Source organism: Salvelinus namaycush, chromosome 16 (assembly GCF_016432855.1).
Source record: "Salvelinus namaycush isolate Seneca chromosome 16, SaNama_1.0, whole genome shotgun sequence".
NCBI classification, from domain to species: Eukaryota; Metazoa; Chordata; class Actinopteri; order Salmoniformes; family Salmonidae; genus Salvelinus; species Salvelinus namaycush.
Genome location: NC_052322.1, coordinates 13,782,187 through 13,806,739, shown reverse-complemented (window position 1 = coordinate 13,806,739; position 24,553 = coordinate 13,782,187). Strand labels below are relative to the sequence as shown.

At 44.3% G+C, this 24,553-nt stretch overlaps 1 protein-coding gene across 1 annotated transcript in view; it reads left to right on the top strand.

Moving 5' to 3' along the window:
• The window catches only part of LOC120061000 (rho guanine nucleotide exchange factor 25-like), a 33,788-nt gene extending 9,531 nt beyond the window's left edge, over positions 1–24,257 (top strand). Inside the window, exons 4-12 of the mRNA XM_039010469.1 lie at positions 10,216–10,305; positions 13,068–13,160; positions 13,425–13,475; positions 13,698–13,775; positions 14,134–14,325; positions 17,144–17,324; positions 17,916–18,166; positions 18,630–18,779; positions 23,462–24,257. Of these exons, the coding sequence (XP_038866397.1) occupies positions 10,216–10,305; positions 13,068–13,160; positions 13,425–13,475; positions 13,698–13,775; positions 14,134–14,325; positions 17,144–17,324; positions 17,916–18,166; positions 18,630–18,779; positions 23,462–23,593 (1,218 nt within the window). The 3' untranslated portion in view covers positions 23,594–24,257. The remainder of the gene's footprint in view (positions 1–10,215; positions 10,306–13,067; positions 13,161–13,424; positions 13,476–13,697; positions 13,776–14,133; positions 14,326–17,143; positions 17,325–17,915; positions 18,167–18,629; positions 18,780–23,461) is intronic.
• The last annotated feature ends 296 nt before the right edge of the window (positions 24,258–24,553 follow it).

Below are 24,553 nucleotides of genomic sequence, written 5' to 3'. Positions count from 1 at the left end.
GGTTAAGCTCATCCATGAACTTCCAGTGTTCTACTGCTGCATCGCTTACTGTGGTGTTTATATATGTAACGAATATCAGGGGTCCGAGCAACGTTCCCTGAGGGACGCCATATGACACTCTGACACTGTCCGACATGGAGCCATGGTACTTAACTGCCTGGTGCCTGTTAGATAGGAAGTCAGCAATTCACCTGACTGGTGATGGTTGAAGCCCCATTTCTAGGAGTATGGCGATAACCACATTGTGGCAGACCCTGTCAAAGGCCTTGCTATAGTCAGTGGTGACCAGTGAGCAGATGAAGCCAGGCTTGTCGGAATGCTTGTACAGCCCATCGATGGTCATAGATTTGGGGAAGGATGTCTCCTACTGCCCACTGGGAGATGAAGCTCTCGGCTGCCTTGTCTAGAAGGGAGGTAAGGGAGATGGGTCTGATTTCAGCAAGGCTGGGTGGATTCATCTTTGGGAGGGGCACGACAGTAGCAGCTTTCCACTCCTTTGGGATCACACCTTGGTCGAGGGAAGTGTTTAGGATATCGACCATGGATCCAATTAGCCCATAAGCAAACTCTTTAATGAAGCTGCCAGGTATTCTGTCTGCTTTTTGGGTTTTCACCTTATCCAACTTCTCATACATATCCCATGCTGGATGGTTGGAGCTGGTCTTGATGGTAGGTAGCAGGGAAGCAGTAATGGTCGATGGGGGGTATGAACTGGATCACAGAGGCTAGTGCTTTGTTAATTTCATTGGCTATTCCTCTGCCATCACCTGGGCTAAGCCCCTCAATGTGGAAGGTAGGCTCAAACTTGAAGATGTTGGCCAAAGCCTTGACTTCCTTATGCCATTTCTCTGGATTTAGTTTTTTCAGTGCTTTGATTTTATCACTGTAGAAGGCCTGCCTAGTTGTTCTGATCTTGCATTGTATTTTGTTCCTCAACTTGTTCCATAGGACAGTGTTCTTCTGGGAGAAGGCTTTCTGATGCTCTTGGATTAGGGCTCAGGCAGTGGCTGGAAAACCCTTTTCATTGTCGTGTTCTGGATTTTTCTTTCCTTGGGTTGGATAGTGATGCCATTATGGTCACTTATGGCTAGCGGGTTCCAGATGGCAGGAACACAGTAGAAATGTGACAGATTGGTAATGACCAGGTCAAGGATTGCTTCTCATCTTGTTGGTTGATTATCCATCTGAGTCAGGTAGGAAATGCACTGCACATATTGCAATTCTGGAAAGGAAGGCGAGGGAGGCGATATGGTCTGACCTTAACCACTATGCACTAGTTTGTGATGTCAAGCATGTCAGTGGAAACTTTGTTTTGGAACCATGTCTCAGATACAATTGCTATGTTCGATTTAGTGTCCTTGAGACGCCATTCAAACCCGTCTGGGTCGGAAAATGCTGTTTAAAAGAGGACATTGCATTATCACATCTTTATACTCCCTGACGAAGGCCATGCAGCCGAAACGCGTCAGAATTTTTCAAAATCTTTGTTTCTATTGAACATGCCATAGAAATAAAGGCATTTAAATGAATTATATGAAGAGTGCCTTGGTTCTCCTTTCTTTTTTGATGACGAATGTATCCCTTTTACCAAAGAGCACCTTCTGTCTACAAAAACCTAATATTGTGTAACTTAGCAGCGCTTCCCTTCCTTATTTTTTCTACAATAGTTTGTTGGGAGTTACAACCGGATCTCTTTCCTCTTGGGCGTCCTACGCAGTGACGTGCAGTCAGCTCAGGCAGCGTAGGCAATGCTTACCCTGGGATAATTTAATTAAAAAAGGTGTTAACGAAATGCTTATTTTCTGTTATTTCATATTTTTACTCAATGATCCAGGTGTTTTTTTATGCTCATAATCAAAACATTTGCTAATACTACATCAAAACCTTAGGAAAGGCACCAGGGTATGCCTCCCTCCCCATGCATTCAAATCCATGAACATTGTTGACGTGCACAGCCACCAGTCACTGTTAATGGACAGGGTCACCACAGGCTGCTTTTCCTAGCTGACATTTGTTGAATTGAGCGGATTTCATATTTTCCACATGGGTATTGCATAAACGTCATTATAAATAAGAATTGGTTCTTAACTGACTTGCCTGGTTAAATAAAAATACAAATACAATAATGGCTGTGTGGCTGCTCTACCAGTAAGCCGCCTATGCTGTTTCCCCTGCCTGCTTTTCTCAGAGAACAGTCTATGACTTGGGTGACTGGAGTCTTTGACAATTATTTGGGCTTTCCTCTGACACCGCCTAGTATAGAGGTCCTGGATGTCAGGAAGCTTGGCCCCAGTGATGTACTGGGCCGTACGCACTACACTCTGTATCAAATCAAATCAAATCAAATCACATTTTATTTGTCACATACACATGGTTAGCAGATGTTAATGCGAGTGTAGCGAAATGCTTGTGCTTCTAGTTCTGACAATGCAGTAATAACCAACAAGTAATCTAACCTAACAATTCCACAACTACTACCTTATACACACAAGTGTAAAGGGATAAAGAATATGTACATAAAGATATATGAATGAGTGATGGTACAGAACGGCATAGGCAAGATGCAGTAGATGGTATAGAGTACAGTATATACATATGAGATGAGTAATGTAGGGTATGTAAACATAAAGTGGCATAGTTTAAAGTGGCTAGTGATACATGTATTACATAAAGATGGCAAGATGCAGTAGATGATATAGAGTACAGTATATACATATACATATGAGATGAGTAATGTAGGGTATGTAAACATTATATTAAGTGGCATTGTTTAAAGTGGCTAGTGGTACATTTTTACATAATTTCCATCAATTCCCATTATTAAAGTGGCTGGAGTTGAGTCAGTATGTTGGCAGCGGCCGCTAAATGTTAGTGGTGGCTGTTTAACAGTCTGATGGCCTTGAGATAGAAGCTGTTTTTCAGTCTCTCGGTCCCTGCTTTGATGCACCTGTACTGACCTCGCCTTCTGGATGATAGCGGGGTGAACAGGCAGTGGCTTGGGTGGTTGTTGTCCTTGATGATCTTTATGGCCTTCCTGTGACATCGGGTGGTGTAGGTGTCCTGGAGGGCAGGTAGTTTGCCCACGGTGATGCGTTGTGCAGACCTCACTACCCTCTGGAGAGCCTTACGGTTGTGGGCGGAGCAGTTGCCGTACCAGGCGGTGATACAGCCCGACAGGATGCTCTCGATTGTGCATCTGTAGAAGTTTGTGAGTGCTTTTGGTGACAAGCCGAATTTCTTCAGCCTCCTGAGGTTGAAGAGGCGCTGCTGCGCCTTCTTCACAACGCTATCTGTGTGGGTGGACCAATTCAGTTTGTCCGTGATGTGTACACCGAGGAACTTAAAACTTTCCACCTTCTCCACTACTGACCCGTTGATGTGGATAGGGGGGTGCTCCCTCTGCTGTTTCCTGAAGTCCACAATCATCTCCTTTGTTTTGTTGAGTGTGAGGTTGAGTGTGAGGTTATTTTCCTGACACCACACTCCGAGGGCCCTCACCTCCTCCCTGTAGGCCGTCTCGTCGTTGTTGGTAATCAAGCCTACCACTGTCGTGTCATCCGCAAACTTGATGATTGAGTTGGAGGCGTGCATGGCCACGCAGTCGTGGGTGAACAGGGAGTACAGGAGAGGGCTCAGAACGCACCCTTGTGGGGCCCCAGTGTTGAGGATCAGCGGGGTGGAGATGTTGTTACCTACCCTCACCACCTGGGGGCGGCCCGTCAGGAAGTCCAGGACCCAGTTGCACAGGGCGGGGTCGAGACCCAGGGTCTCGAGCTTGATGACGAGTTTGGAGGGTACTATGGTGTTAAATGCTGAGCTGTAGTCGATGAACAGCATTCTCACATAGGTATTCCTCTTGTCCAGATGGGTTAGGGCAGTGTGCAGTGTGGTTGCGATTGCGTCGTCTGTGGACCTATTGGGTCGGTAAGCAAATTGGAGTGGGTCTAGGGTGTCCGGTAGGGTGGAGGTGATATGGTCCTTGACTAGTCTCTCAAAGCACTTCATGATGACGGAAGTGAGTGCTACGGGGCGGTAGTCGTTTAGCTCAGTTACCTTAGCTTTCTTGGGAACAGGAACAATGGTTGCCCTCTTGAAGCATGTGGGAACAGCAGACTGGGATAAGGATTGATTGAATATGTCCGTAAACACACCAGCCAGCTGGTCTGCGCATGCTCTGAGGACGCGGCTGGGAATGCCGTCTGGGCCTGCAGCCTTGCGAGGGTTAACACGTTTAAATGTTTTACTCACCTTCGGCTGCAGTGAAGGAGAGCCCGCAGGTTTTGGTAGCGGGCCGTGTCAGTGGCACTGTATTGTCCTCAAAGCGAGCAAAAAAGTTATTAAGCCTGTCTGGGAGCAAGACATCCTCGTCCGCGACGGGGCTGGTTTTCTTTTTGTAATCCGTGATTGACTGTAGACCCTGCCACATACCTCTTGTGTCTGAGCTGTTGAATTGCGACTCTATTTTGTCTCTGTACTGGGACTTAGCTAGTTTGATTGCCTTGCGGAGAGAATAGCTACACTGTTTGTATTCGGTCATGTTTCCGGTCACCTTGCCCTGGTTAAAAGCAGTGGTTCGCGCTTTCAGTTTCACGCGAATGCTGCCGTCAATCCACGGTTTCTGGTTTGGGAATGTTTTAATCGTTGCTGTGGGTACGACATCGTCAATGCACTTTCTAATGAACTCGCTCACCGAATCAGCATATTCGTCAATGTTGTTGTTGGACGCAATGCGGAACATATTCCAATCCGCGTGATCGAAGCAGTCTTGAAGCGTAGAATCAGATTGGTCGGACCAGCGTTGAACAGACCTGAGCGAGGGAGCTTGTTGTTTTAGTTTCTGTTTGTAGGCTGGAAGCAACAAAATGGAGTCGTGGTCAGCTTTTCCGAAAGGAGGGCGGGGGAGGGCCTTATATGCGTCGCGGAAGTTAGTATAACAATGATCCAAGGTTTTACCAGCCCTGGTAGCACAATCGATATGCTGATAGAATTTAGGGAGTTTTGTTTTCAGATTGGCCTTGTTAAAATCCCCAGCTACGATGAATGCAGCCTCAGGGTGTGTGGTTTCCAGTTTACAAAGAGTCAGATAAAGTTCGTTCAGGGCCATCGTTGTGTCTGCTTGGGGGGGAATATATACGGCTGTGATTATAATCGAAGAGAATTCCCTTGGTAGATAATGCGGTCGACATTTGATTGTGAGGAGTTCTAGATCAGGTGAACAGAATGACTTGAGTTCCTGTATGTTGTTATGATCACACCACGTCTCGTTAATCATAAGGCATACCCCCCCGCCCCTCTTCTTACCAGAAAGATGTATGTTTCTGTCGGCGCGATGCGTGAAGAAACCAGCTGGCTGCACCGACTCCGTTAGCGTCTCTTGAGTTAGCCATGTTTCCGTGAAGCAGAGAACGTTACAATCTCTGATGTCTCTCTGGAATGTTACCCTTGCTCGGATTTCATCAACCTTATTGTTAAGAGACTGGACATTGGCGAGTAGTATGCTAGGGAGTGGAGCGCGATGTGCCCGTCTCCGAAGCCTGACCAGGAGACCGCTACGTTTGCCCCTTTTACGGCGTCGCATAGGGTCGCCGGCTGGGATCAGATCCATTGTATTGGGTGGAAGGCAAAACACTGGATCCGTTTCGGGAAAGTCATATTCCTGGTTGGAACGATGGTGAGTTGACGTTGCTCTTATATTCAGTAGTTCCTCCCGACTGTATGTAATGAAACCTAAGATTACCTGGGGTACCAATGTAAGGAATAACACATAAAAAAACAAAATACTGCATATTTTCCAAGGAACGCGAAGCGAGGCGGACATCTTGGTCGGCGCCGGGACATCCGGCGCCAGATGCCGAGCAGTCAGATGCCGAGCAGTTGCCATACCAGGCGGTGATGCAACCGTTGCTCATGTAATCGTGGCAACTACAGTATGTGGAGTTATTGTATACCTTTGCTGAAAAAGATGTAAGGTTAGCTAGACAATTGGAGACTTCCACTGTGTTTTCGGGTACATCAAACAGAACACAGAATGATTTGTTTGAAACAGTCAGTGATGTGATTCGAAAGGACATTGAAGATGAGATTAATGCAGCCCCATTTGTTGCAGTAGAAGAAGATGAGACCACAGATGTTTTAACAAAGGCCAGATCTCTGTGATTTTGTGTTATGTGGCTAAATGCGAAGTCAATGAGGCGTTTTTGGGGATTTGATGATGTGAGCGATGTCTAACGAGCTGTGGTCTTGGTGGATTATGTATTGTGAGTGTTGGGGGAGTACAGCTGCGTTGAAAAGCTGGTAGCTCAAAGATATGATGGGGCCTCAGTGTTGGCATTACAGCTTAATTGGGTGCTGGCCAAAATAAGATAAAAAGTGCTTGAAGCTACATTTATTCACTGTTATGCTCAAAAGTTAAACTTGGTGCTCTCACAGTCAGCGAAATGCATCCCAGTGTGTCAAATCTTTGTCAAGATGTTTTGATGATAGCAAGTCAGAGAGCCTGTCAACATATGCAAAGTATTTTGACTTCATTAGACTAAAGGCTGAAAATGGTACGGGATAACTGCAAATCCCTCAGACTTCATTGGATTTCATTTAAATTGACATTTTTTTGGGGGTGGGTTACTGTTGAATGAACATGAAAATAGGGTTGCTGTCCATTCAGCACCACGGAGTTAACCTGTAGGTTTTCATACAGTGAGTGGCCCCCGTGGCGCTGTCCATTCAGCACCACGGAGTTAACCTGTAGGTTTTCATACAGTGAGTGGCCCCCGTGGCGCTGTCCATTCAGCACCACGGAGTTAACCTGTAGGTTTTCATACAGTGAGTGACTCCCGTGGCGCTGTCCATTCAGCACCACGGAGTTAACCTGTAGGTTTTCATACAGTGAGTGGCCCCCGTGGCGCTGTCCATTCAGCACCACGGAGTTAACCTGTAGGTTTTCATACAGTGAGTGGCCCCCGTGGCGCTATCTATTCACCAGTGCTGAATCCTGGCTGCGGCCTCAGATATCTTTGTATTTGTGAGAGGTATCTTGTATTTGTGAGAGGTATTGACATGTTGAAAGCACAGATCTGTCTGCTTAAACAACTAGCACACATCTCAGATATTCCTCCAGAGGTCTCTTCACAGTCCCCAAGTCCAGAACACACTATGGGAGGAGCACAGTTCTACATAGAGCCACGACTAGATGGAACTCTATTCCACATTAGGTAACTGATGCAAGCAGTAGAATCATATATATTTTTTTTTAAACAGATAAAAAATACATCTTATGGAACAGAGGGGACTGTGAAGAAACACAAACATAGGCACAGACACATGCACGTACACAAGGATTTTGTGTTGTAGATATGTGGTAGTGGAGTAGGGGCCTGAGGGCACACACTTAGTATGTTGTGAAATATGTTATGAATGTATTGTAATGTTTTTAAAATTGTATAACTGCCTTAATTTTGGCAGCAGCGAATGGGGATCCATAATAAATAAAAATATTTATAAAAGATTTTAGTTTGTAGGATACTTCCTCATTTTCAGCATTGCCCATTCTTTAGTGGCTTTAATATGTATCTAATTTCCTAAAGCATTGGATTTATCAAGAGACAATTTGACATTTTGAAATGCATTTTTTAGTCATTTCGATTGATGATATGGACATTTCATTTGACACCTTATTTATTATATACTGTAGGTGTGTGTAATACTATTTCACATAATATTATTATGTGTGTTAGTGTTTGCCAATTTTGTTTAATAGCCTATGTCACTCTGTTTGTTGGATCTATCTGTTGTATGGTGAACTTGAGATTCATCAAGGTTTATTTGGGAGAAAATCTGGCTTTGAGAACAGCTAGTGCCTACCCAGTCAGCGACCTCGCCACAACCACCGCACGCCACTGCAGGTCGTAACTCCTCCCGACATCTCCAACTGTTGATAGAAATAGCAGACCCTCATCGCAAAACTCAGTCGATCACCCACAAACTTTAAACAATGCACTACGGCAGCAAGTGAATGCTCAAAACTGAATTCACATCCCGCTTCCGTGCAAACCCCTGCAATAACAATAAGCACTTACCAGCACTCTTTCTCTGTAATGCCCACTCTCTCTGCAACAAGCTAGACGAGTTTGAATGGTGTCTCAAGGACACTAAATCAGACATAGCAATTGTATCTGAGACATGGTTCCAAAACAAAGTTTCCACTGACATGCTTGACATCACAAACTAGTGCATAGTGGTTAAGGTCAGACCATATCGCCTCCCTTGCCTTCCTTTCCACAATTGCAATATGTGCAGTGTATTTCCTACCTGACTCAGATGGATAATCAACCAACAAGATGAGAAGCAATCCTTGACCTGGTCATTACCAATCTGTCACATTTCTACTGTGTTCCTGCCATCTGGAACCCGCTAGCCATAAGTGACCATAATGTCATCACTATCCAACCCAAGGAAAGAAAAATCCAGAACACGACAATGAAAAGGAGTCGAGGAACAAAATATATGGAAATGTCTTTAGGACTGTATTTTTATATAGGTGTTTGTAATAATATTTCACATAATAATATTATTTGTGTGTTTGCCAATTTCGGTTAATAGCCTATGTCACTCTGGTGGTTGGAGATATCTGTTGTATGGTGAACTTGGGCTTCATCAAGGTTTATTTGAGAGTAAATCTGGCTTTGATAATAGCTAGTGCCTACTCAGCCACCGACCTCACCGTACATCACTGCTCCTACGAAAACAAGCCCTCTGTCCTTAGGGAAGCCTTGAAGTCTGTGGTAATAGCTGTCCTCATTTGAATGAGAGCATCTTTCTTGGAAATGTCTGAGAACAGCGTAGGATCTCAGATGTGTTGATTGATGCAGAAGCAGTCGTGTTTATCATCCAGTTTATTATTATGAACCAGAGTTGTTCAATATTCGTGGTCTATTCTCAAAACACTTTCAAAAACAAAACCATTTGTGCAAAAAATAAATATGAAAAACCCTCAATAATTACTTACCGATTAAATTAGCAACAGTAAATTCCAAGGCCGCCATCTCGGTGCCATGGCAACAACGTACCTTATACACACGCATACACAAATATACACGCACAAACCCACCACCATGTACACACACACGTATGCATGCGCAAACACACATGCATTCGAACACACACGCACACAAACAACACCCCCCCCCTCCTCCCCCATCACACAAAAACAAAACAGCGGATTTCGCTCGCTGGCACTACCATAGCCGTCCCTCCCCATAGAGTAATGATCTGTACACAACAACACATCCACTGCGGTGGTTATTCATGACAGGCCCCGGGCCCATAAACATCCTACTCAGGTGCTGGTCTGGTCTCGTCTACAGAGCTCCAGATTAGTTGCTAGGTCGAAGGTAGAGCCAACCTGCTTTGCTGTAAAACGCTCTGGTTACATGGATGATAACAGGACAGCATTGTGGGTAAATTATACATAACCTGCTGCTCCATTACCCCTCTCACACACACGCACCCATGCACACAGCACACCTATTACCACTCGTAGTTCTGCTGCTCTCTGCTGTCTGACAATTAGTCACACTAAACTGACCATAGGGAGAAAGAGAGAGATAGAGAGCGAGAGAGATAGAGAGCGAGAGAGATAGAGATAGAGAAAGATAGAGAGCGAGAGAGAAATAAAGAGAGGGAGAGAGAGAGAGAGAGAGAGAGAGAGAGAAAGAGAAAGAGAGAGAGAGAGAGAGAGAGAGCGAGAGAGATAGAGAAAGATAGAGAGCGAGAGAGATAGAGAGAGAGAGAGAGCGAGAGAGATAGAGAAAGATAGAGAGCGAGAGAGATAGAGAAAGATAGAGAGCGAGAGAGAAAGAGAAAGATAGAGAGCGAGAGAGTGTGTTTGTTTTCTCTAATGAGGATGATTTGCATTCTGTTTAAGTTTTGTAGCTTCCTTCCTCTCATGGATTGAGTCATGCACCTCCTACAACACAATATGTTCAATAGTTTGAATGATAAGTTCCTTCTGTTCATAACAGTTGAGGATAGTGTTATGTACAGCTTTGTTCTGACATGATATATTGCTACGAGGTGAATGTGTCTGTTTGATTTTCTGTTGCAGGAGATGTTTTCAGTAGCCATGTACTCCTATTTTGAATCTAAAGCAATTATGGATAGTGTTGTATATTTTATGACATGGTAAATTGATACAGGGTGATTTCACTGTTTGTATTACAGGAGAGGCGTCTCCATATGTATGTGGTGTATTGTCAGAACAAACCCAAGTCAGAGCACATCGTCTCTGAGTACATCGAGACTTACTTTGAGGTGAGTATCTCTTAGCAAACACAGCTAAGTCCATCCTCAATCCCTGCTATCTAACTGTAACTCTCGTTTGAAAAAGCAATTACATTTCTGCAGACTCCCTTGTGGTAATGTTATTTCCCATTGATGTGATTGTGGGAATGTCAAGTTTGGTCACGTTGATTGGTGGTTGTAGGAATGTAATATTATGTCACATTGATAGGCTATGGGAATAATGCTATGCCTTGTTCCCTGTCTTAGGTCAGTTAGGATCACCACTTTATTTTAAGAATGTGAAATGTCAGAATAATAGTAGAGAGAACGATTTATTTCAGCTTTTATTTCTTTCATCACATTCCCAGTGGGCCAGAAGTTTACATACACTCAATTAGTATTTGGTAGCATTGCCTTTAAATTGTTTAACTTGGGTCAAACGTTTCGGGTAGCCTTCCACAAGCTTCCCACAATAAGTTGGGGGAATTTTGTTCCATTCCTCCTGACAGAGCTGGTGTAACTGAGTCGGGTTTGTAGGCCTCCTTGCTCGCACACGCTTTTTCAGTTCTGCCCACAAATTTTCTATAGGATTGACATCAGGGCTTTGTGATGGCCACTCCAATACCTTGACTTTGTTGTCCTTAAGCTATTTTGTCACAACTTTGGAAGTATGCTTGGGGTCATTGTCCATTTGGAAGACCGATTTGCGACCAAGCTTTAACTTCCCGACAGATGTCTTGAGATGTTGCTTCAATATATCCACATCATTTTCCTTTCTCATGATGCCATCTATTTTGTGAAGTGCACCAGTCCCTCCTGCAGCAAATCACCCCCACAACATGATGCTGCCACCCCCGTGCTTCACGGTTGGGATGGTGTTCTTCGGCTTGCAAGCCTCCCCCTTTTTCCTCCAAACATAACGATGGTCATTATGGCCAAACAGTTCTATTTTTGTTTCATCAGACCAGAGGACATTTCTCCAAAAAGTACGATCTTTGTCCCCATGTGCAGTTATGGCGGTTTTGGAGCAGTGGCTTCTCCCTTGCTGAGCGGCCTTTCAGGTTATGTCGATATAGGACTCGTTTTACTGTGGATATAGATACTTTGTACCTGTTTCCTCCAGCATCTTCACAAGGTCCTTTGCTGTTGTTCTGGGATAGATTTGCACTTTTCGCACCGAAGTACGTTGATCTCTATGAGACAGAAGACGTCTCCTTCCTGAGCGGTATGACGGCTGCATGGTCCCATGGTGTTTATACTTGCATACTATTGTTTGTACAGATGAACATGGTACCTTCAGGCGTTTGGAAATTGCTCCCAAGGATGAACCAGACTTCTGGAGGTATACAATTTTTTTCTGAGGTCTTGGCTGATTTCTTTAGATTTTCAAATTATGTCAAGCAAAGAGGCACTGAGTTTGAAGGTAGGACTTGAAATACATCCACAGGTACACCTCCAATTGTCACAAAGGATGTCAATTAGCCTATCAGAAGCTTCTAAAGACATGACATTATTTTCTGGAATTTTCCAAGCTGTTTAAAGCCACAGTCAACATAGTGTATGTAAACTTCTGACCCACTGGAATTGTGATACAGTGAATTATAAGTGAAACAATCTGTCTAATCTGTCAACAATTGTTTGAAAAATTACTTTTGTCATCCACAAAGTAGATGTCCTAGCCGACTTGCCAAAACTATAGTTTGTTAACAAGAAATTTGTGGAGTGGTTGAAAAACCAGTTTTAATGACTCCAACCTAAGTGTATGTAAACTTCCGACTGTATGGTTAGGTGAAGGTAATATTATGTCATCCTGACGTGTGGTAATGTGTCTGTAGGCCACATTAAGTCATATTGAGGACACAGTATATGGTTGAAGTAATGCCTCTGTGTGTATCCCAAATTTGGGGCTCTATTTTCATGGATTGGATTGGAACCCGTGCAATGGTCAGAAAATAGAAACATAGAGCTCTTTGGCATTGAAAAGAAGAATCATATGCATTAAAGAACCACATACCTGCTGTAAAACATGGTGGCGATGTTTTGGGGCTATTTTGCTTCCATTGGTCCTGGTCAACGGCATCATGAACATGGACCTTTTAGCCAAATACCTGGTTGCCTTTGCCAGGAGGTTGAAACCTGGCCACAAGCGGAGCTTCCAACAAGACAATAACCCCCAAGCACACATCAAAATACACAAAGAAATGATCATTTGGCCACAAAATCAACATTTTGCAATGGTCATCTCAGTCTCTGGGTTTGAGCCCCATTGAAAACCTGTGGTCCATAAGCGCAGACGAAGGATATCAAGGATCTGGAAAGATTCTATATGGAGGAATGATCTAAGATCTAAGATCCCTCCGAATGTGTTCTCCAATCACATAAACATGATTGAAGGTATTGGAAACAGGGGTGCCAAAACTTTAGACCCCTATCTTTTTGAGCAAAAAATGTATTACTTAATCCACATCCATGGTGCCCGGGGAACAGTGGGTTAACTGCCTTGCTCAGGGGCAGAACGACAGATTTGAACCTTGTCAGCTCTGGTATTCAATCCTGCAACTTTTCAGTTACTGGCCCAACACTCTAACCACTAGGCTCCCTGCCGGACCAACCACAAAATCTCCTTGTTTTTTTTTTACAATTGTATTAGTACAAAATAATATACTACAGCTCAGTATTTGTATAATTAATAATATGCAGTCTTTTTTGCTCATCTTTATCAAGGGTGCCAATAATTTTGGACCTGAGTGTATATGTTCATGAGAATGACTGTGTGTGTTTGGCCCTATCAGGAGCTGAGGCAACATCTGGGTCACAGGCTACAGCTGAACGACCTGCTGATCAAACCAGTCCAGAGGATCATGAAGTACCAGCTGCTGCTCAAGGTAACACACACAGACACATGCGCACGCGCACACAGACGGGCACGTAAACCTGCACGACGATAAGGTCGAATTCAATGTGGGAATGCACATAAAAGATGAGTGGCTATTTGAGTCATGAACATCTACCTGGTGCCAACCTTGTGCCTGTTGTACCTCTCTCTGGTATTCAAACTAACAAAACATCTCCCAGATGTCTTCACCTTACATAACATTGACTAGTAAACCTTGAACGCTCCTGACTCCATGCTGTGTTTTTGTGAATAGGACTTCCTCAAGTATTACACCAAAGCCGGGATGGACACAGAGGAGCTCGAGGTGGGTGTTCGTCTGATACAACTCATGCTGTTATTACACTGTATCTACCATTCATCTACTATATAAACTATTTAGGACTAGGTGATTACGAGAGGCAAGTGTGAGGCTGTACGCTGTCTCTGCGCTATTAAGGGTTCTCTCTAGTCAAACAACCTGTATTCAGTAGTTGCTTGATTTAAATCACTTTCTCACTCTCTCTCTCTCTCTCCTTCACCATCACAGAAAGCGGTAGAGGTGATGTGCTTTGTGCCCAAACGCTGTAACGACATGATGAACGTGGGACGTCTGCAGGGCTTCGAGGTAAGGCACTGCACTTAGGTCTCTCTCTTTCAAATACAGCTCTCACACAAGCAAAATATTGTACTGTAAGCCAGTGTTTCCCAAACCTCTTCTCGAGTAACCCCAGGCTCAGCCAGTCAATGTATTTGATGTATTCCAGAACGGGCACTGTTGATTCAACTAATGAAAGGGCTTAGTGATTAGGTGACCATTTGAATCAGGTCAGCTACTTCTGGAAAACATCAACTAAGTGGACTGGCTGGAGGCTCAAGGAGAGTTTTTCAAAATACTGCTGCAAGCCATAAGTAAGCCATGTAATAAACCCCTATTCTCTTTTCACCCTGTATCTCTTCCCTCCATCCTTCTCTTTCATCTCCAGGGTAAGATCACAGCGCAGGGGAAGCTGCTCCAGCAAGACACTTTCACAGTGGCGGAACAGGACAGCAGCTTCCTGTCCAGAGCCAAGGAGAGGCGCGTCTTCCTGTTTGAACAGCTGGTCATCTTCAGCGAGCCAATCGACAGGAAGAAAGGATTCTCACTTCCTGGTTACACCTTCAAGAGCAGCATCAAGGTAGGTCTCTCTTCTTTTCACATTTTTTTCTCCTCTTTTCTAATTTCAGGTTAGATTGAATGCATTAACTGCATAGGCTTTTTACCATAAGGAATCTAAACACACTGTTACATAACTTCTTTCAGTCCCAGATAATGAATTGCATAACTGATGTTAACAAACACAATGTTTCTCCAAATCTAATATTGTGTACAAGTTCTTGAGTGTTCTTGGAAGCCTTAAAAGCATCTGTGTCTGTTTTATTGGTGAGGTATTTATTGGTGAGGTATTTAATGACCCCCCCCCCTCCAGGATGTCTTCCTCCTTCCACCAGATGGTAGTCAGATGTGATTTGTTCCCGGTGGATGGAACGTTACAGGAACGTTCAAATAAAAATGGTGGATGTAACATTACTGGAACATTCCGTTTGAAATGCATGCATTTGTGCTAAAGTATGTTTACTCCACAAACTCTACTCGAAGTAAGCTGAATTTGTACAAGTTTGTTGAGTAAAATTACAAATTCATGTTTGCTCAAAACAACTCAAAACCGCACCCATCATTATTGTATTTCCCAGCATGCTGTCTTGCAGGTTGATTTTCAGAATTGTTTGTTTCAATACCTGTGTTTTTGCATGTACTTTGATTGGTTGATTAATCTTATTCTACACAAACATAAATAACATACATTTTTCGAAAGTACTGTAAACCTCAATTAATAGCCTGAGTGTTTATTTGCTTAAAGGCCAAATTGAGTTAAAAACGAGTTTTTCCTGTGTTTTATATTTCCACACAATGAGGTTGGAATAATACTGTGAAATTGTGAAAATGATAACAATGCCTGTTTAGTGTAAGAGCTGTTTGAAAAGACCGCCTGAATTTCCTTCCTGTTTGGTGGGATGGAGTGTTGGCCTTCCATGGTGACATCACCATGCGGAATATTTGTTAATAAGATAGAGAGATCCAAACTCTCTGCTAATAATAGCTCATTTTCAGTATTCCCGTCCTCACTCAGACCACTCCAAGACAGTCCTAGCTAAATTCTTGCTTGATAAATTGCCCTTTTCTTAACTATTTTTGTTTCTTTTTGACCATTTTAATTGAAAACTATCACAGTAAGGTACTTAATTGTTACCCAGAAATGATTTGATAATGAGATAAAATGGCTGCATTGGACCTTTTAATCACACAAAACAGGTGCTTATCAGAGACAGACTTCTATTTGAGCCAGACGTCTATTTCCTTAATGCACACAGCTTTTGTTTGCTCATTTGCATAGTTCATTGTTTAATTCCAGCAATCACTTACAGCATTTTAATCAATTTCTTAATTTTCAGCACTAATGTGTTATCATTTACACACTGTGCCATGTTTCTTTTTTGTCTTAGTATGCCTCTATACATTTTTTAAAAATAAATAATTTCCTTGACAGAATAAGCATTACAGTCTTCGACTGTGCATTTTCGGCAGTTCTTCCTTTCGCCACTAGAGGGCAATCGGCTGATATCTAGGGGTCTGTACTCCCGAAGTTGTTGAATGGTTTTGTGCTTGCCAGTTGGCTAGCAGTTCTCAGCTGTTAGTAGCCAATAGCTAGCAGTTTCTTACTTGCCCCCCAAAATGTATGATTTCTGTCATTTTCTACTCATTACTGAAGTATTTAATGTAACAAATCAAACATTAAACCTCATGGTAACTTCGTAAATAATTCATTTAGACATGGCATTTATTTGAAACAGGCCTTTATTTGTTGAAATTTGTGCCATTGCCCGGTTATTAAAAAGTGACAGGCGGCTATTTGAGACTCTATGTTTAATTTAAGTTTTACGGTAATCCAATCTGTTAGTAGTTCGATTTATTGCACACGTTACTGAGATGGCTGTTCCAGTTTATTTGATTTGGGTTGTTTCAATATCAATCTTCCCTATCCCTACCCCGTCAGTTATTGTGAATGCAGGTTGCGGTCGATTAAAAGTTCCAATTGTTGAATATCCTCACTGACTGGATTCCAATAGTCTCTACACATGGCATGCCAGCATAATGTGACTTGCAGGCTTGATGTGGCCTGTAAACCAGGAGTTTCAGACCACTGTGTTAGGGTATAACTAGGCCCTCAAAGAAATACCCTATAATATATGTAATGTATTTTCATAAAGAGTTTAATTTTAAAGATAATATATTCATTTAGAAACTAACTTCAAGGCTACATCAATGAAAAGCATTAAAGTCATGGGTGGTAACTACAATTCACTCGAAAGGCAAGGCACTCTGGGAAGTATGCAAATAAAGTAGAATAAATTCAAAGTTGAGTGAACATTCAATTCAACTTGAGAATGTATGTTGGTTCAGCTACACTCTTAGAAAAAAAGGTGCTATCCAGAACTAAAAAGGGTTCTTTGGCTGTATCCATAGGAGAACCCTTTGAATAATCCCTTTTGGTTCCAGGTAGAACCCTTTTGGGTTCCATGTAGAACCCTTTCCACAGAGAGTTCTAGATGTAACCCAAGAGTTCTACCTGAAACCAAAAATGGTTCTACCTGGAACCAAAAAGTGTTCTCCTATTGGGACAGCCGCAGAACCCTTTTTCCCAAGAGTGTATATGCCCACATTTTTTGCAAACTCACAATCTTATTACAGCTGGTTGCCTTACAGTTGTCTATTGAATGAACGTCTTCTTCTTTTTATACAGTGCAGGGTTGCTTTTCCAAAATGTGTAGGTTTCCCAGAAGTCCTGGTTCGTAATTCAGAATTCCCTGCTTATTCCGTCCTCATTCTGGGAATCTTACAACCGGACATTTTGGGAAAGTTGCAACCCTACTGAATACACCTGTGCTGTGTTCCAGTTGAGCTGTCTGGGGGTGGAGGCTCCGGTGGAGGGGGAGGCGGGCCGATTGGTGCTGACCTCACGGGGGGCTGACGGGACTGTGGTGAGATACGTGCTACAAGCCGCCTCCCCAGAGGTCTGCAGGGCCTGGGTCAACGATGTGGGACAGATCCTGGAGACCCAGAGGAACTTCCTCAACGGTAGGATGGGAGAAATACTGATAGAAAAACACAACAGCTTTACTTTCAGGATTCATATCTAACCCCATGCTGCCAACTTCCTCAATGGTAGGACAGGAGACACAGACAGACAAGATCTACACAGTAAACACCCACTTACTTTTACTCATGTCTGGCCTTTCCCACTGTTCCCGGGTGCTGAAGACGTGGATGTCGATTAAGGCAGTCCCCCGCACCTCTCTGATTCAGAGGGGTTGGGTTAAATGGGTTAAATGCAGAAGACACATTTCGGTTGAATGCATTCAGTTGCACAACAGCCTCCCTTTCACTTTCCTTTCCCTTTCAACTTCCTCAACGGTACAATTGGAGACATACTGATGGCAAAACACAACATCCAGGAATCTTTACTAGTCACATGTCTTACGTTTGGCCTGATGCAATGTGAGCACTGAGCAGTAATGTCAACCAAAAGCAGTTCAGTACCAAGGCGACTTACACAAACAATAAAACTACAAAGACCAATGCTAATATTTTGACAAACATTGTGTCCCAAAATGACATGTTGCCTGGTCTAAATCCTCTCTCTCTGTCTTGTACCATGAATTCACCCAGCCCTCCAGTCTCCCATCGAGTACCAGCGCAGAGAGGGTACCAACAAGTCTAACAGCCTGGGCCGGAGCATGAGAGCCCCCCTGTCTTCGGCCAGCAGTCCCCTGCGCCCCCACTCCTCAGCCTCCATCGACCGCCAGCGCCTGCCCTGGCTCCGGTCCTACAACACCTCCCTCCCCACCCTCTACCTGCCCAGCCAGTTGGGTCAGGGAACGGGCCTCCAGGGCCCCTCTGAGACACACACACCCCGGGAGGTAAGGTCATACTGTATATACACATTGACAACACACACACACACACACACACACACACACACACACACACACACACACACACATACTGCCGGAGGTAAAGGGCCCAGTCACACACACATACACCTCAGTGACCTACAGCAGTCAGGGGCCAAACACTGTGCTTCTGTTTGACCACAAACAACGAGACACTGCCATCCCCGTTTAGCTCGCCGGACTGGAATGTGCTCCAGCCAAGCCTGACCGAGTGAACACATCCACCCCTTAGGCTACGTTAGACCACATCTCCTCTACAGACTACATGTCTGGATCAGGAATCCTTCAATTAAATCCTAATCTGAAATAATCTGAGATCTCATGAGAATTTTTTTTCATGCCACAATAAAGAAAAAACAATCATCTGTTGGCTATCAACTCTCAGTATCTAATGTTTAGTTGTGTTGTGTGTGTGTGTGTGTGTTTGCAGTCTCCTCTGGTCAGTAGGAACTCCCAGACAACAGTCTCGCCATCTCACGTCCAGCTGGCTTTCACTGACCAGTCTGGTCTGTCTCACTACTCTCAGACCCAGACCTCCCTGCAGTGCCAAGCGGGGTCCAATGGGCTGCATAGCACACAGGTATACACACGTACATGCATAAACACACAGACACACAGACACACACACGTGCACATGCACGCAAGCATGCGCACGCACACAGCACACAGAAATAAACACACGCAAGGACACAAAACGTTTCTTATGAACCTATTCTCCATTATGGGAAAGCATGCATGCTGTAATTACATGATTTACCTATCAATACATCTCAATCTACTCTTTAGGTTTATTGTTTATTATTTATTACCGACCGATTATTTATTTATTACCGACGTCAACAATATGAATAGGAAAACAAACCAGGAGAAACTGCTGGGGGACTAAATAATAAGTAACGGTTGATTGTATGGCGGAATAATGATCATTCTTATATGGTCATTTATGTTCATTAAAATATGAAAGGCTTTAGTAAATGGCAAACATTTGTACAGTACAGGGGGAATGGAAAGAAGGAATTTGCGTCAAAATGATAGTCAGGCTACTACTTCCCCTGTTGGCCAGAAACAGAAGAGAGAATTATTTTTCAGAATGAAAAAAAGAATTTGGAATATTGTAGAGGAGTTTTTTCTGAAACAAGATGAAGAACCAGAAATCGTATCTTGTTGTAGGCCGTTGTTGAGTGTCTTAACCTTAGACCAACCATTAACTACACAACCCTCTGTTATTACTATGCACTTGTATCAAGTATAGACCATCTCTGCTTGCACTTAGCGAGTGGAGCCGACATACCTATTTGTTCTGACTATAGGCAGTTGGTCTATGTATTTACTCAGGGTGGATGGGGCCTATGGGTACATAAACAGGAAACAGCCTGACCCAGACACGGAAGTCAGAGATGCCGATCAATGGCCTAATTGTTCTTTCTCTCCCTCTCCCTCTCATGGTGGAATTTGCACATTGTGTTGTTGTGACTGATATATTGTAAACAGAAAAACAAACCACATTATGGCTGTCGCTGACATACACTGAACAAACAGAAACTAAAACAACAAGCTCCCTCGCTCAGGTCTGTTCAACGCTGGTCCGACCAATCTGATTCCACGCTTCAAGACTGCTTCGATCACGCGGATTGGAATATGTTCCGCATTGCGTCCAACAACAACGTTGACGAATATGCTGATTCGGTGAGCGAGTTCATTAGAAAGTGCATTGACGATGTCGTACCCACAGCAACGATTAAAACATTCCCAAACCAGAAACCGTGGATTGACGGCAGCATTCGCGTGAAACTGAAAGCGCGAACCACTGCTTTTAACCAGGGCAAGGTGACCGGAAACATGACCGAATACAAACAGTGTAGCTATTCTCTCCGCAAGGCAATCAAACTAGCTAAGTCCCAGTACAGAGACAAAATAGAGTCGCAATTCAACAGCTCAGACACAAGAGGTATGTGGCAGGGTCTACAGTCAATCACGGATTACAAAAAGAAAACCAGCCCCGTCGCGGACCAGGATGTCTTGCTCCCAGACAGGCTTAATAACTTTTTTGCTAGCTTTGAGGACAATACAGTGCCACTGACACGGCCCGCTACCAAAACCTGCGGGCTCTCCTTCACTGCAGCCGAGGTGAGTAAAACATTTAAACGTGTTCACCCTCGCAAGGCTGCAGGCCCAGACGGCATTCCCAGCCGCGTCCTCAGAGCATGCGCAGACCAGCTGGCTGGTGTGTTTACGGACATATTCAATCAATCCTTATCCCAGTCTGCTGTTCCTACATGCTTCAAGAGGGCAACCATTGTTCCTGTTCCCAAGAAAGCTAAGGTAACTGAGCTAAACGACTACCGCCCCGTAGCACTCACTTCCGTCATCATGAAGTGCTTTGAGAGACTAGTCAAGGACCATATCACCTCCACCCTACCGGACACCCTAGACCCACTCCAATTTGCTTACCGACCCAATAGGTCCACAGACGACGCAATCGCAACCACACTGCACACTGCCCAAACCCATCTGGACAAGAGGAATACCTATGTGAGAATGCTGTTCATCGACTACAGCTCAGCATTTAACACCATAGTACCCTCCAAACTCGTCATCAAGCTCGAGACCCTGGGTCTCGATCCCGCCCTGTGCAACTGGGTCCTGGACTTCCTGACGGGCCGCCCCCAGGTGGTGAGGGTAGGTAACAACATCTCCACCCCGCTGATCCTCAACACTGGGGCCCCACAAGGGTGCGTTCTGAGCCCTCTCCTGTACTCCCTGTTCACCCACGACTGCGTGGCCATGCACGCCTCCAACTCAATCATCAAGTTTGCGGATGACACGACAGTGGTAGGCTTGATTACCAACAACGACGAGACGGCCTACAGGGAGGAGGTGAGGGCCCTCGGAGTGTGGTGTCAGGAAAATAACCTCACACTCAACGTCAACAAAACAAAGGAGATGATTGTGGACTTCAGGAAACAGCAGAGGGAGCACCCCCCTATCCACATCGACGGGTCAGTAGTGGAGAAGGTGGAAAGTTTTAAGTTCCTCGGTGTACACATCACGGACAAACTGAATTGGTCCACCCACACAGACAGCGTTGTGAAGAAGGCGCAGCAGCGCCTCTTCAACCTCAGGAGGCTGAAGAAATTCGGCTTGTCACCAAAAGCACTCACAAACTTCTACAGATGCACAATCGAGAGCATCCTGTCGGGCTGTATCACCGCCTGGTACGGCAACTGCTCCGCCCACAACCGTAAGGCTCTCCAGAGGGTAGTGAGGTCTGCACAACGCATCACCGGGGGCAAACTACCTGCCCTCCAGGACACCTACACCACCCGATGTCACAGGAAGGCCATAAAGATCATCAAGGACAACAACCACCCAAGCCACTGCCTGTTCACCCCGCTATCATCCAGAAGGCGAGGTCAGTACAGGTGCATCAAAGCAGGGACCGAGAGACTGAAAAACAGCTTCTATCTCAAGGCCATCAGACTGTTAAACAGCCACCACTAACATTTAGCGGCCGCTGCCAACATACTGACTCAACTCCAGCCACTTTAATAATGGGAATTGTTGGAAATTATGTAAAAATGTACCACTAGCCACTTTAAACAATGCCACTTAATATAATGTTTACATACCCTACATTACTCATCTCATATGTATATGTATATACTGTACTCTATATCATCTACTGCATCTTGCCATCTTTATGTAATACATGTATCACTAGCCACTTTAAACTATGCCACTTTATGTTTACATACCCTACATTACTCATCTCATATGTATATACTGTACTCTATACCATCTACTGCATCTTGCCTATGCCGTTCTGTACCATCACTCATTCATATATCTTTATGTACATATTCTTTATCCCTTTACACTTGTGTGTATAAGGTAGTAGTTGTGGAATTGTTAGGTTAGATTACTTGTTGGTTATTACTGCATTGTCGGAACTAGAAGCACAAGCATTTCGCTACACTCGCATTAACATCTGCTAACCATGTGTATGTGACAAATAAAATTCGATTTGATTTGATTTGAACAAGAATATAAATGCAACATGTAAAGTGTGTTTCATGAGCTGAAATAAAAGATCCCAGAAATGTTCTATACGCACAAAAAGCTTATTTCTCTTAACTTATGTGCACAAATATGTTTACATCCCTGTTAGTGAGCATTTCTCCTTTGCCAAGATAATCCATCCACCTGACAGGTGTGGCATATCAAGAAGTGGATTAAACAGCATGATCATGATACAGGTGCACCTTATTGCTGGGGACAATAAAAGGCCACTCTAAAATGTGCAGTTTTGTCACACAACACAATGCCACAGATGTCTCAAGTTGAGGGAGCGTGCAATTGGCATGCTGGCTGCAGGAATGTCCACCAGAGCTGTTGCCAGATCATTTCATGTTAATTTCTCTACCATAAGCCACCTCCAACGTTGTTTTAGAGAATTTGTTAATATGTCCAACCGGCCTCACAACCGCAGACCATGTGTAACCACGCCAGCCGAGGACCTCCACATCCAGCTTCCTCACCTGCGGGATCGTCTGAGACCAGCCACCCAGACAGCGAATAAAACTGTGGGTTTGCACAAAATAATTTCCCCACAAACTGTCAGAGACCTTCTCAGGGAAGCTCATCTGCGTTCTCGTCATCCTCACCAGGGTCTTGACCTGACTGCAGTTTGGCGTCGTAACCAACTTCAGTGTGCAAATACTCACCTTCAATGGCCACAGGCACACTGGAGAAGTGTGCTCTTCACGGATGAATCCCGGCTTCAACTGTACTGGCAGATGTCAGACAGCGTGTATGGCGTCATGTGGGCGAGCGGTTTGCTGATGTTAACCTTGTAAACAGTGTCCCGTGGTGGCGGTGGGGTTATGGTATGCGCCGGCATAAGCTACGGACAACGGATACAACTGCATTTTATCGATGGCAATTTGAATGAGATCCTGAGGCTCGTTGACGTGCCATTGCTCCGCCGTCCTCACCGACAATGCAAGGCCCCATGTCGCAAGGATCTTTTTGTTCAGCGTAGTAGCTCATTTGCAAAACATCTTTATTCGTTAACGTTTCGACCTATATTCCCCTAAAAAATATATCTTCTGACATCTAAGATTTCTCCCCAGAGCTTTACACAATGGCTAAAGTGAGGCATATGCCTCTCTTTGGGAAAAACAGCTATTTAGGCTACATTTCATAAAATCTATTAATGAAGTTGTAAACATATTTGAATCTGTGTCTCCTCCTCTCCCCCAGCAGAGCGCAGGAGAGGGCTGCAGTACCAGGGGCCTGCCTGGTGAGGCTGTACCTCCTCCTGTATCTGTCTCTGGTCCATTGGCCGGCAAGCGCTCCAGCAACCTGGCCCAGCTCAATGAAGATGACCTATGAGCCCTGACCCCTAGGAGGAAGGAGGTTCACGGACCGCCACAGCTACAGAGAGAAGAAGGAGGGCCTCATCTCGGCTTACCATATGTTGATGCTATTGTGACTTAAGGGTCCTTTTGAAGGTGGATGGGGTGCTTCTGTATGGAGCAAGGACTGGATGGAGACTGCTCTTCTGGACTGTTGCTACTGCTTTTTCAGACTGTTACCGGGCGGTTCACCGACATTCTGAGAAATATAAACCATGATTCTAACGGAATATACAGTATGCGCCTTTCATCTGATTTTTTTGAGCGATGTGATTTGAGGTTGAAGACGTGCCTCTGCGTGGGCACCACTAATGGGTAGCACCCAGCTAGATGTTGCAATGGCTGAGGTTATGAAGGACACTTAATGGACATCAGGTATTATGGTGACTTTGCTTGTTTTATTATGACGACTTTGCTTGTTTAATTTTTCATTTTGGAGAATTTCTATACAGTATATATTGTGCTGTTTACCAGAGGCCTGTGGGATGTGTTCAAAGGAAGAAGAAAAAAGTCCATTCCTGATTGGGGAGGTCACTGGAGAAGTGTCTGTGTGTGAGTGCGCACGCTGCAGGCATGTGTGTGTGCGTATGTGCGCAACATGCGTCTGTGTGTGCATGTGTGAGTGAAATGCGTCCGTGTGTGTGTGTGTGTAAATATGTGCGTAAATTGTGTGTGTTTGTGTTTGTGTGTGTGTGTGTGTGTGCATGTGTGCGTGTGTGTGTGTGTGTGTGTACAGGATCGGCGGCTTCTCTTCTTGTAAACAAACATGGATCTTTCGACTTTCTTTCTACTTTTCTCTCACACTGCTGGATTCTTCCGACAACTATTTCTATTCTCAGGCTGTTTAAAACATGAAGTCATTCCTCCACTGAGCGTATACATCTGTATATATGTAGAATATTGGATTCATCTCTCGTGGAACAGAATTGTCCTGCTC